A 14,603-nucleotide genomic window follows, 5' to 3' on the forward strand; every position below is an offset into this window, starting at 1 on the left:
ATACACGAAAGAGTGGAGTAGAGGTGCAAGTAAGTAAGAAAGAAAAGTACAAAAGTAGAGAAATAGAGATAATGTTACTATATTTGAAAGATAAAATTATAGCTGGTGAGGAGGGGATGGAGTGATGTTGAGAAATAATTAGAGAGGAACTTTGACGTATCACCGATGAGAGGATAGAGTATAAAGAAAGAGAGAAGGAAGCAACCAAAAATAAAAGAGGAGTTTCCAGCTAGGCGTATCCCGGTCTGTGGGCCCCCTGTTACCGGTGAGTCCCCCGTTCGGTGCTTTCTGCTTTGCTCTATGCACTGCTCTGCTTCAGTGAGCGTTCAACCATCGTTTGGGAAGCAGTAGAACTGCGCCCGTCGTGCGAGTGTGTGCCAGCGTGCTTGCGTGTGTGCGGTCGGTAGATTTCTGTAACAGAAAGAACTTTCTTTCTGACGATCTGACTGATGGTGCGACTCTTTTGCTTTTTTCGATGAAAATATTCATTTATAAACGCGCGTCTGTGTGGTAGACGAAGTGTTTGCTCAGAAAAAGTTATTTGTTTACCAAAAACGCGTGTCATAGTGGTATGTATGTTACTGTAGGCCGGTTGATTGGTGAATTTATTGGATTGTGCTTGAATAGTTCATGGAGGAGATACTCCGAATTTAAATGTTCGATCGCAAATGTAGTATGAAAAAATTATATAGGTAATATTGATGTTTTCAAAAATAATTATAGTAAGTATAGCTGACTACAGTAGAGAACGGATTAATTTTAATTTAGTGGAAATTCGATCAATAAATTGAACAAAATATAAATTAAGTCGGATACATTTTTATGAGTGGATTCATTGTTAAAATAATAGTATGAAATTACTATATAAGTAGCTAGGAAGCAATTTATTGATCCTAATCAGCTACATACAAGCAAGTGTATAAATGTAATTATTATTCACGTGCTACGCAACAGGTGAAAATTAAAAGTCATAGAATTATATGGATAACAACATATAGATTCAACATAGATAACAAAACATAGATAACATAACATAACAAAATATATAGATTCAACATAGATATTGGTGTAGGCCTACCAATTTTCCATGAAAACATAAAATTATTCTTGCAGAGGTTTGGAAAATGGCTGCAGATGGTTTAGGGCCAACAAGATTTAAGCCGATAAGAGTCATCATCGTTATTCTTTATGTTATTCCGCTATTTTCATTTTTATGTTATCCCTGTGTATACCGCTAAAAATGAGTGAAAACTCAAAACAAATTATGAAATGATAATAATAATTTTCCTTTTTTTCCTTTTTCCTTCGTCCTGGTACCCCCAGAAGAAGGGAGTTTATTATAGAAAATATAACAAACAAAAATGAAAAATACACTTATAAGAAGAAATCTTACAAACAAAACAAATGAAGCATAATAAAAAAAAGCAAGAATGACAAAAGATAAGAAGATTCCTTTTAAGTGGAAAATTTCAAATATTATAAACCAGACGAATTATAAATTCTCCAAAACCTTCTAAAGAAGGTTTGACTGGAGGAGTCAAGTTTTACATTATATTAAAAAAACCATAGAAATAGTACATTGATATAATCAATCAGTGATCCCAAAATAATAATTTTCAATTCAAATCATATCAGAAGAAAAATCTGATGTGGCGCACTCACACAACTTTCCTTGCTCATTGAACTTATAAGCCCCATTCTTAAAGGAGAATAATTTAGGGGAATAACATAATGACGATTGGCAGCAACATATTTGACACTACGATCAGACTACTGAATATCTGTATATATAATTGTTTTCAGAGTACTTTTTCCTTTGTGTAAATTGTGAAATTCGATGATATTTCTCAAAAGTCGTCAAAACTGCTGTTCTATAGATTAAATATCTCGAATATGTGTTCTTTCTAAGAACTGCGCTACCTACCTACCGTACCTCATGCACGAGAAGGAGGCTACACACACACACACACACACACACACACCACACACACACACACACACACACACACCCACCACACACACACACCACACACACACACACACACACACAACACACACACACACACACACACACACACACCACACAACACACACACACACACACACACACACACACAACACACACACACCACCACACACACACACACACCACACACACACACACACACACACACACAACACACACACACACACACCACACACACACACACACACACACACACACACACACACACCACACCACACACACACACACACACACACACACACCACACACACACACCCAAAAATCATGTTTTTGGACTCGGTGGACCTTGAAACGTATAGAAAACTTGAAATCGGTGTACCTTAATTTTTTTGGAAAGCAATACTTTCCTTACCTATGGTAATAGGGCAAGGAAAGTAAAAATATTTGTCAATCTTGAGTTGACATTTTATAGTTATTAGAAAAATAATTATTCAATAATAATAATAATAATAATAGGATATCAATCTGAAAATTCTATTGTGCTTTCAATACAGATTAAAAATTCTATGCTTTATGAGAACTCGAAGAAGATCTGATGTTAATCACAAGCATAATCAATACCGCGGTATACGCAAGATAATGTATTATAGTGATACCAGAGACAAGTAAATTTAACAGTATCTTTACTCCATGGTAATACATAGTTCTGTATTTTACATTAGACCTTTCGCAAAAATGAACAACTTAAACTAGAAGAACATGCTTATCAGGTTCGAGATGATGATGTTTATTGAAATCATCCTGGTAACAGAATGAAACCTCTCGTCAACTTCCATTTAAATATTTACAATTGAAGTAAAATTAGCCGAAGCCATAAAGCAGAAAAAACTATAAAGAGTTAGTTATTTTAGAGTGCATTGCATTATTAATGAATTGGCTTGAAGGGATAAGGGATCTCTACTTTTATACGACATGCAAGATAAACTTGGTAAAAAAACTTTTCACTCAAAAATTTTTTGTTCCAACAATCGAAAAAGCCAAAAACTAACGTCAAAGAAACAATCAAATAAAGGAATCTCAGCTCAAAAGGAAATCACGGATTTTTGCAGAATCGAACTTAATGACCACTTGAAATTCAATTTGAATTCCTTTCAAGCTTTCAATGTTCGCAATCTTTTAAAACAATCACAAAATCAATGAATCACCACGAGGAGCAAGTTTTGTCATTAACAAGAACATCTAAAAGTAATTGGTTTTTTTAAATCTATATAGTACATGCTCAACAAGTGAATTCGGTTATTTTAATCGTTTTTTGTGTCCGTTCCATCCAAGAAAAAAGCTATAAACAACAAATCTTTCTTTTTGATACAGAAAACACCTAATTTACAGAAGTCGTTTAGCAGCATGACATTTTCATATTATTTTAGCACTTTTTTCTCATTCTCACTCACTTCCTTTCTTTCTCTGCCTTATTGAATCACTATGATTCTGTCCCAGAAAGCAGTGAAGAATTAGAAATCCAAGCAATCAGTACACTCTCTCACACTAAGTCATTATTTATAGGTACTTTCTACTGGAGGCTTTCGCTCATGAACTTGATAGCATGCAATTACGTATTTCATATTAAACGCACACGAATGATATTGCCATTTCCAGATCCTTTTTGCAATATTTCTACAAGTGAATCCCGGTCAAAATTTTTGAAAGAGATTCGCTTGTAGATCTTTTATGTATTATTTGAAGTGAACCAACACGCATTTTAACTCGTATTCTTTCTCTCGAAAAATTTGTTGATCTCCCTTGCCCTTGCTAAGCCTATATATAATTTTATAAATGAATTATCTATCCAGGAAAATATATTCATGAAGTCATGAAAAACAGAAGTAATCAGTAATCAGACAGAAAAGTAGACAGTGGTTGCTTTACAACCCCCCTCCCCATCACCCCAACATGAATCCGCCCAAAAATATTTTTCTTTCTTAAAAATACATTTCTTTTCATTGAATATCAAGATTAGTGGAACTTGTTTTTGTCTTATTTTCTTGAGTTGAAAATTGAAATTGGAAGGAGTAATAATTACATTTTATATTTCTATGAATAATTTTGGTCCGGTACCGCAGGTCGTGTATTATTATGACTAATCGGTAATTTAAGAATAAAAACTGTTTGTAGTCTTTGCTCAGTTTCGAAAGACCGTTATTGAATCGTCAAATCGTTGTAAACTTGAATCAGAATTGACACGAGACTTCTAAAGTAACTTTCTTCTTTGTCTTTTTCAAAGGTCAAAACTGGTCATCAAAGTGAACGGTATAATGTGGGGAAATGGAATATCATTTTCGTGGTAACTGGGCCAATAGTACATCATTAAAATAACAAGAGTCACGTGGATGATTGAACAGCGCAGTTGTGACGACTCCGGTCAATATAGTACTGTATTATGCAATTCGGGGTTTTCTTTGTGATGCATATCGAGATGTGTTTCGAATTGAGTTCACATCAAAAGCTTTTTGGAATTCAAAGCTTCGACGGAGCAGTTGTTATAATTTAGATGAATTAATACATATATTTTTATATAGAATAGACCTAACAATTAATATGGTTGAAATGATTAGAGTAGAATATAAGTAAAAGATCTGTAGTTGTGAACTTCATATCAGATGGGAGAGGAAAAGAGGTGATAGATATAAAAAGTGATTGATATGGAGTTCGAGATCATCTATTTTGATTGAGCTAGGATAACTTTTTTCATAGAAGATGGGAGGATGAAGTGTTTGAAAGACTGGATACAATAATTGAAGACAGATGCAAACCACTGAAGTGGACTGCAACATCAGGAAAAACTTTTCTTGTTGGACATAATTTACCTAAACACTACGATAATACGTATGGAATGACATTGACCGTACCGTTCTATAGTTTTATTTCTTATGTAATCAATTTCTTGACACTGACAGAAAAAACTTCTTGGGATGGTTAGAATTATCGTCTTCCTTGTCAAATGAAACCATCACAAAACATGATTACATTAGTGCAATGTTCGATCTCGAACTTGGAAATCAGATGAAGTAAAAATAACTTGAATTTCCACTTCTAAAAAAATACTCAAAAATTCAAAGTACACAATATGACGATATGACAACCATATTTTGGAGATAGAAACAATCAAAATTGCTCTTGGACAGTTGATTCAATTTCAATTTGAGGTCAAATTAATCATCAGCATTGAAAAATTGCAGATGAATTGGATCTTATAAAATAGAATCACTTGAGGTGTCAGTGAATGACTTGATAGTTTTAAACAGTAATTGAACATGTCACAAATTAAATTTGAGAACAACAGATAAAATAAAATTTCCAGTGGATCGGATCACTCCTAAAACTGAGTTCATTGATCTTTAATATCCGGGTTTCACATACTATTTTAGGACTCAGGTTAGAAAAAGAATGAAATATCACATTCTATTAAGACATTGACATGAATCCACTCATGAAACATCTAGAAAACAGAATACCGATTTCAATTTCGTGCGAAAGTTACAGCTGAAGTACGTTTTTTAAAATAATAGATAGCTGCAGTGATTCATAGTTGTTTATTATTGTTATCAATGGGAACTGTTCGAGGTGTGTTCGAGTGATAGCAATTCATTATCGAAGTGCTAGTTTGACTATTGAAACTGTCGTTTGTTTCCAATACATTTATCCAGAAATTGAGAAACTATGACAACTGAATCTAGTTTATTCTTCAAAGTTAATGAAAACTAAAAAACACTCCAGAATAAAGAAACGATATTTTGGGTGTTTACAATCAATGTGACTGTTGAATTTGCTTCCTTGTTTGATGGGTCCAGAATTATTATTGTTGAAAAATTGGGAGATTGAAATCCATGACATTTAAATTTATTCTGAACTAAATATAGTAGTTCTGAAGCTGCACATATCTTCTGCATTAGACTTGCCAATAGTTTGATATTTAGAAAAGTGTTAAAATGACAGCGTCCACATCATCAGCATTGGAGAATATTGTTGAAGTTTTGCCATGTCCAGGAGAGGAGCCGTTAGCGGGGTACAGCGGCGAAAGGGTCACCAAGGGGGCACTAGCGACTGCCAGCCGTCATCCACCCGTACCCGTCACAAGGATTCCAACCCGGCTCGGACTGACCACGCTCACCAGAATGGCCAAGCGACCCGCTGTCGACATCGAGTTCCAGGACCTCTCTTACACAGCTGGTCAGTCCTCTATTTACACTTTCTTTTTTTGCCTGAGAATAATACCACATGATCTTTAGGCTTACACGTGTGAATTTGCGAACAGAACGAGTAGGTCGCGATGTAGATTTCAGTTTTGATCAATACCACTAATCAGTTGTTGTTGATAATAAAAATTTATTTATTTATTCATTAATAGATACAATCATTCTCAACTATGAATGATTGGGAAAGGAATGTCAATATGGAATATGAAATATGGAATATATATATATGGAATATGTGAATATGAATTGATCGGAATGTCATCCTGGTGAACGGAAATCGAGATGTAACCGTAATGCTCATACTTCCATGCCTTACAAAATGTGTTTGTGTTACATGAAGGATCGCGATCGCGACTTACACTGAAATCTGAATATCGACCTGACCGTTCTGTTCGTATCCTAAGGGGTGATGGATTACATTAGATTCCATTTTTTGTGAAGATTACAATTATTCAGATGATCATAATAATGGAAACGCAGTTATTTAGATTTAAATTTCTTTATTGATGTGTATAACAAAACAAAATCCAAGTTACGTTCTAGCGATTACACTCAAAGAGTGATTACTTGAAGATCATTTTAACCTATGGACTTGAGAGTTTCTTGATGATTGGGAAGCGATTTGGCTTCGTGGTTCGTGGTTGCGCTGATAGCCTAAGCTATTGAAAAGGTAAGTTGAACTCGATGCACCTGCTACTCCCATTTTAAGGGTTATCACTTCCACAATAATATTGTGATGTAATTACATAAATCGGCGGTGTATCAACATATAATTGTCGATTTTCTGAAAATGATGTAAAATAATATGTTTCCCATGAACACATGACCGGGAGTGAGGGAGAGAGAGAGAGAATGAGTGATATAATGATGGGGAGAGATGAGTGGATGAGTGACAGTTTTGGGGCTTCTGAACCAATTCTTGTACACATCTTGCAATTTTTCAAGTGATCTTCTTGAAGAATCTATGAAAGTGGAGAGAAATGAGGCTTCTACTTCATTGTAAAATTTCATTTTAATTGAGTTGGAATAAATCAATCGTACGAGCTTTGTAGCTCGTATACCAGTACCAGATTTTCAAAATGTGGATCAGAACTCTCATTGCTACATTGCGAAAATCTTTGTTGGATAATATTTCATGCGTGGTAAAAATTATGTTTTTTAAAGAACGTTAATTCTTTCTTAATTCTAACGAAAAGTTGAAAAACGTCTTGAAAATGAAACTTTTCCAACATTATAAATATTATGAAATTGAAATTGAGTGACAATATACCAGAACTCTTTTGTAGAAAAGTGTAAATTGTAGTAATGAAATTAATAGAGTAACAAATTGACAAAGTGATTTCACATGGAAAACTGTAGAATTTAGCAAGGCAGCTTAGAGATAGTGTACAGAAATATACATGGATAGTCTGGGCCTTGTTAGTACATACTCCCACAACCGCACTTGTACTTGTACATTGAAACAAGAGAATGTTTACAGTAGGCAACCAAGAATACCAACAACTAACACTAATACTGCAGCAAAGACCCACATGCAATCTGTCAGCATCCTGGCAATGTGGCAACAATGCGATAAACTTGCGCCTTCTAAATGAACATTATTACTATACCGTACTGCTTTTTAGGTCAAATGCTCGACGTAGCGATAAACTAAGAGCAATGCTTGAAATAGCTTCCAGTGTTTCATACATGGGCTGGAGTAGATTACATAGTTTGGTCGATAGGACATCATCGCTTCGCAAAGATTATAGGTAATTTAATTCTTCTTGCAATTCAAAACGAATAAATTCATAGATAAAAATTGCACACGTAAAAAGGACTTTGAGAATGTTCTAGCTAATTGGAGAGTTTCTAAATTTTTAGGATTCCCATTAGATGTCCAAACTCTGTCAAATTTTTTAAACCCTCCATCCACCCTACTAAAATAGGTTAAAGTTTCTTGTGAAAATATTCAATAAATAGGTAAAAAGAAAGAACAATAGATTCAGAACTTATCTGAACAGTTCCAGATGGATCCGATTCAATAGAGAACCGTACTACCATACTACCTACTAGTATATTTACCAGTATCAGAGATACCAGTATTCCACTCTGGTTTTTTATTAGCTTTAATTCCAGAACATTTTAGAATAGAATTAGAATTTTACTGACTGCATTCCCCTATTGGTTACAGTTTCTTACTGACCAAATTCCCAAAATGAGGTAGTTCATCGCTTGTTGACTGAAAGATCATTCCTCATTTATATGTTTGTCTTATTTTCTATATCTTGTTCATTTTCAATAATTTGATTGACTAGCTACTAATTGGTTGGATTTCTGGTATTTGATGAGCTGGATTCCTTTTTACAGAACCAGTGGCATCGTATTATTTGTTCTATCATTTGTGCAATTAGCAGGCCTCTTAAAGTCCAATTTACCACCATATTTTTGGCATTTGAGAGGCTTTTATTTGCAGGCTTCTCATTGGTCAAAATCCGCGGCCTTTTATTGAAGGAACGTCTTCATTCTCTTTTTCTTCGTAGGCCTATTTTCACTCCACTCCCGATTGAACCATGATCCTATTAGTTCAACATTGGACCGTGTTAAATTATCAAGGCTTTTACAAGTGTATCAAATGGAAAGCACGTATTTTTGTGGAGAATCCCCTTCCATAATGAGAAGCTAATTTAGAATAAAAAAGTAATATCGCATCAAATTATCATTCAATGCCAAACTCATCGTCATAATGTCTATCCATTTATTTCACATTTTACTGTTTAAAAAACTGTAAAGCTTGATCAACAGTTCAACACCGAAGACTGAACGCCTTTTATATAATTCAAGGGCAGAATTGTTTCCAGTAGAGATTTTCCTTGACAAGGTCATTGCTTTAAAGTGTTTTCTCTAAGCGTTTTAACTCAAAGCGTATTCTGTCATACCGTACCTATTTAACTCATAGTGGAATCTGAAAAATACAACATTTCTGTTTCGATAGAAAATGAGGTACCTAAGCGTAAGATTTATGTTTCTTCTTCTAGTGCTCTGTGAATATCAAATAGATTGTCGGTGCTTCCTCTTATTATTATTATCGCTTTTCTCATGAACTGCTGTGATACTGAATCAAAATGCTCATGAAAGGTGCGATTTATTAATCATGAGAATTTTGAAACCACAGAGAAAAATCTAATTATTCATCATGAAGTTGCCTCAATTCCCATATGAACCTAAATACTGTTTTCATTATTATTATCATCGACAATTACTTTCAAATTGCGATAATATCAGGATCAATTGGGATATCAATGTCTCAATGAGCTCTCAAGATCTTTCAATCAGAATGACTAAAAATAAGATTGAATGTAGTTTTTTCATCTTGATGACATCAACGTTGATACACATCCTCTCTTGAACAAGCATACCTCTACCGCAATTATTATTATTATTAATAATAATAATTAGGCATAATAACTAGGCAATAATCAGACAATAATAATTAGGCAATAACATATTAGGCATATGAATATCTTCCAATAAATCAATATAGATATCTGGAATAGACCTGAGTTCACCCTATAAATCTAGGGAGATGATTATTCAAGGTTGTTCCTCGCATGCGAATCTACTAATGATACTTCATGTGCAGCTTCACACCATCTCTTGAGTGAGTGGGTCTTCAAACATTATTTTCATGCGCTATGTGATTCAGTGTACCATCTGTTTTTCCTGCCATGTGAAAACCAGTAATACCAAGGCCATACTATCGTAGTCCTCTTTATTGGACGGGTCCATCTATTTCTTTTATTATTCACGTGCAACAATATTGAATAAATTTATTAAAAATACTTCTGTAATGAGAGACTTGAAACAAGGTAGTTGGGATTCCGGGAGACAAGAAAAGAAAAAAATAAGAGAAGAAGAAATGAATTATTATTATTGATTATAAATTCAATCTGAGGAATATTAATTTATGAGCACGAGGCTATAAAGATCTAGAAAAAAATTTACTCATGCACAGGGCTATCATTTCAATGACTTTCAAAGCCATAATTTTATTTGAGGTATAAATTCATGTTAATTGCTTTTCTAATAGAATCGATGTGAGGAAACAGTTTTTTCAAGTCCCAAACTTTTTGATGGCTAATAGAAGAGATTATTATGGATGGATGTGAATGATGAGTTTATTGTTATCCAACTTATAGTAAAGCCGGCTCCAGACATGCATCATTCGGCAAACACCGAGCAGCGACTCGCCGAATCGCTGGTAGTGTGTGGATGAATGTTTGTCTATTCAACAAGCAGCGAACATTCGTGCTCGTAGTTTCAGCCGGCTCCAGACATGCGGCATTCGGCGAACATCGAGCATACTCGCCGAACCTCGAGTAGTGTGGATGGATGTTTGGTATTCGGCAAGCAGTGAACATTCGTGCTCGTTGTTTTCCCGGTCGGTGTGAGACTTTTGCACACATCAAAGTAGACGAATGTTCATGTGAAATGTACATAACATATGTTAATATTGAACTATAATCTAGAGATACTACCTCTCCGGAACAGATGGTTAAAATAAATTGGTAGCTAAACTAGTAGTTCTGTGAACAGTAGAACTCGCGCAGTTATAAACCGCAGCCTCCTCTTAGGCTGTCCATCAGAGTAAATCCTGTCTGTCGTGTCGGCGAGATATCGGTGTGAAAACGGCTAATGGCTGTTGGGGTTGGTGTAAAAATACTAACATCAAAAACTAATCTCCTTTAAGACATACTGGCATCAGGACAGGCCAAGTTCAAAGCAGAAAAAGTTCAAGAGACAATACTATGTTATTTTAGTTATTAATTGCATGCGCTATTGCACGCAATTAATAGTTCATTTATTTTTTTATTTATTCACAATGGAGACAACGGGTTTCCCCAAATATGTCTTCTTAACAATAAACATTGTACAGATAGAAATGAAAAAAATATATAAGAATAATACGAACTTATACAATAATAAATAATACAAACAACAATAGACTTAATACCACCCAATTCAAAAATGAAAAATACAAAGATTTCAAATACTTATGAAAAAAGTAAAAATAAAACAAATTGAGAATTCAAAATTTATAAAAATTAAAGAATATAATAACAAATTATGAACAAAAATTTTATGAATAGAATAAATAACATTTATAACTGAACGACGTCCCAAACCAGAAGCAAATCCACACTGATATACCAACTATTTATTTGATCAGATCATGCTTACACAAAATTTAATTTAACGCTTTCTGGAATTTAGCGCGAGAAAACCAGAAGACATCTAGGCGCCCAGACAAGCTGTTATAATATCAAGTTCTTTGCATCCTATTTAAAAGTGCATAAAAATTGCATTCAATGAGGCATGCAATGAGGCCTGCAATTTATAGTCTACACAGCTGTTGATTTTTTACCAAGTTACATTGAGATATTGAATCGCATGCATCATGGCATGCAATTTATAATCAACTTGACAGCTGATTTATGATGAATAATTCTATAGCCTGATTTTTACTCTAATATTGACATATGAAAGAGGCTCCTTTTTCCTTTTATATTATCCTTGAAATGCAAAATTTCCAAAAACCTACTTGTATATACGTCGACGCGCAATTTAAAAAGGAACATACCTGTCAAATTTCATGAAAATCTATTACCGCGTTTCGCCGTAAATGCGCAACATATAAACATTTAAACATTAAGAGAAATGCCAAACCGTCGACTTGAATCTTAGACCTCACTTCGCTCGGTCAATTAATACCCAGTTCAATTTTGTAAGGTTGGCAAGTTGAGGAAGGTTTCTAAACAAGATTTGAGTTTTGTCACTTTATTAATGTTAGTACCAAGTTGAAGAACTTATCCATATTAGCCTATAATAAAGGAAAAAACTGGCTTCTACACATAGGGGATAGAAGAATTATGTTTGATGCATAATCATGCCTAAACTACTGGACTGAAATTAACTTGAAATTTTGCATATAATTAACCGATGATGGTTTCAGGCCCACTTCAAGCTCTTCAAGATTCTACTTGCTCAAGTTTTCATTTTGTCAACTTTTAAAATAGACCCTTGCGGAGCACGAGTTACCTTCTAGTTAATGAATAATTCAAATCTTGATGAAAACTAGATAATAACCAGTCGCGTCCAGATTACTAAATTATTTAAATGTTTTAAAAATTTCTACAAATAATTATTTTTAATCAATTGAAGTTAAAATTCTAGGGTATTTTATGTCTATATAGTTATTGACTGGGGTACATAGGGTTAGTTTGGTTTATTTATAAAAGCAGGATAAGCAAGAAGAGCACCTTCAATATCGAGATACATGTTTATTTATTTATTAGGTTAGCACAAAGAATACAATGATCGGAAAAGAAAAAAAACAGGCTATTGCCCAAAACTTTTTCAATTTCCTAATTTAGTTTCAAATTGTCCAAATATACATAGGTTAGGCCTATGTCCATTTCAATTTTCTACACCAAATCACAATCTGAGAATATAGATTAGAATTAAACAATTTAAAATTCGGATAGATTGATAGTAAAACTTTTGTAAAAACATGAAACAAACTTTAAATTCACAAAAGAAAAAACCACTTAAATTTTGAGCTCGAAAATATCACGTTCACCTTAGCTAGGCTACATAACAGCTGTTTCATGTTGACAGTAGATGACATCCAGTTGACGAGTATTTGCTATTCCTAAAACGAGCAAGTGCTCGGGAAACCACGCATGTGTGTTAGTAGATGTGTGCTCCTTAATCGGCAAATATCAAGACGAATAGTTCACCGAACGCCAAATTAGGCTTCTCCAGTCATCTGTGTAATACATGCAATGAATAATCCACTTGTCTGCTGATTGATTATGAATAATTCTATGGTTTACAAAACATCCCACGGCGTGGGTTGCTTTTCGTGGATTAGCGTGGGTCTACTTTGCGGCGGGCCTTAGTAGATGGACATTATTTAGGTGGTTTTTTTATAGCGGAAATGAAATGCGGAAATGTTTCAAAAGCTATTGACTGTTCATGTTTTTGAGAAAGCTTATACATTCTTTTATTTCAAAAGTACAAGTGGACGACGTTGATTAAAGAATTTAGAACCAAATTAGTGTGACTGTATTATAATGTTGAATTAACCGCAATTGAAAAATAATTAATGGAAGGTGACACATCTATTGATAGAAGTTAATCTTGACGATTCAGTAGAAGGATATTATATTCTCTATTATACTATTCCCATTAACATGATGATAAAATGATTGTCATCAAATATCCCTTAAATATCTATTTAAGATATCGACTAAGGAGGGAATGCAGTGGAAATCAATTAGTGAACATGAAAAGTTGATTATTAGAGAAAATGCGCAAGTATCTCGTTTTAAAATTTAATTTTGCAGTGCAATTTACTTGGAAAATATTAAAATTATTGGAGTAAGATTAATCGGATATTGGTTGTTCTTGTTTGCAAATATATTAGTAGTGACTGGAATAAATAAATGATAAAATGAAGCTTTTAACCTGAGGATTTTTATCTTGTTGAAGATAATACTTTATAATGTTTTTTTATAATAAATCTCGAATATGAGAAAAATAAATAATGATATATTTTTCCACATAAACTACCTAATGAGTATTGCGATTTTTCCCTATGATTCAATAACGTTATCATGTATTTTGGTAATCATCTCGAATATGGAAATTTAACAACGAGGACAAATTTTAATATTGAATGCTAATATTCGAATCATTTGTATTTTTGATAATAGCCATTTATAATTGCTAATTCGGTTATTGTTCACTATCCGTTCCGTTGAATTCAGAAATAAGACCCGTCTGTCTCAACTAAGCCCGTGAGGAAATTCTGTGAAAATTGAAACCGTATACCTAACGCTATCGTTATCAAAACTGGAAAATTTGATAACAAATAGTTTTGTACAGAGCTGATTCTCTTGCAAGAGTAGAGACAACGGAGACAAGAGAGAGAACAGGGGCGAGGCGTGACTTTTTGGCTCTGTCATCTCCAAGAACAATTCAGATGAAAGTTTGAATGAAACCTGCACCCCCCTCTACTACTTGAAAGATAATGTTTCATTTTGGACGATTATTTATAGAGCAAGATAACATCTAGTATAAGACAAGCTTACTATTCAAAATCCTAGAGTTGAAAAGTCTAGAACTTGGCAAATCTCAAGCTCGAATACTGGCCCTCAATAATTGAAATTGATTTCAAAGTTGAAATGAAATTATTTATTGATTCTTACAACAAGTACATCATCAAAACTGACAGGGGGAGAAAAAATAAGGTAACCTTGTGCTATTCCTCTCCCAAATTTAGATAAGGTTACACATAGTCCGAAATAGGTTAAGCCTTGTAGTTGTTCACTTCACTAAAT

At 33.9% G+C, this 14,603-nt stretch overlaps 1 protein-coding gene across 1 annotated transcript in view; it reads left to right on the forward strand.

The window, feature by feature from the left end:
* Positions 1 to 268: 268 nt before the first annotated feature.
* Positions 269 to 14,603, forward strand: part of LOC111046238 (ATP-binding cassette sub-family G member 4) — a 46,290-nt gene continuing 31,955 nt past the window's right edge. Inside the window, exons 1-2 of the mRNA XM_039429448.1 lie at positions 269 to 722; positions 5,501 to 6,242. Of these exons, the coding sequence (XP_039285382.1) occupies positions 5,953 to 6,242 (290 nt within the window). The 5' untranslated portion in view covers positions 269 to 722; positions 5,501 to 5,952. The remainder of the gene's footprint in view (positions 723 to 5,500; positions 6,243 to 14,603) is intronic.

Source organism: Nilaparvata lugens, chromosome 5 (assembly GCF_014356525.2).
Source record: "Nilaparvata lugens isolate BPH chromosome 5, ASM1435652v1, whole genome shotgun sequence".
NCBI lineage: Eukaryota > Metazoa > Arthropoda > Insecta > Hemiptera > Delphacidae > Nilaparvata > Nilaparvata lugens.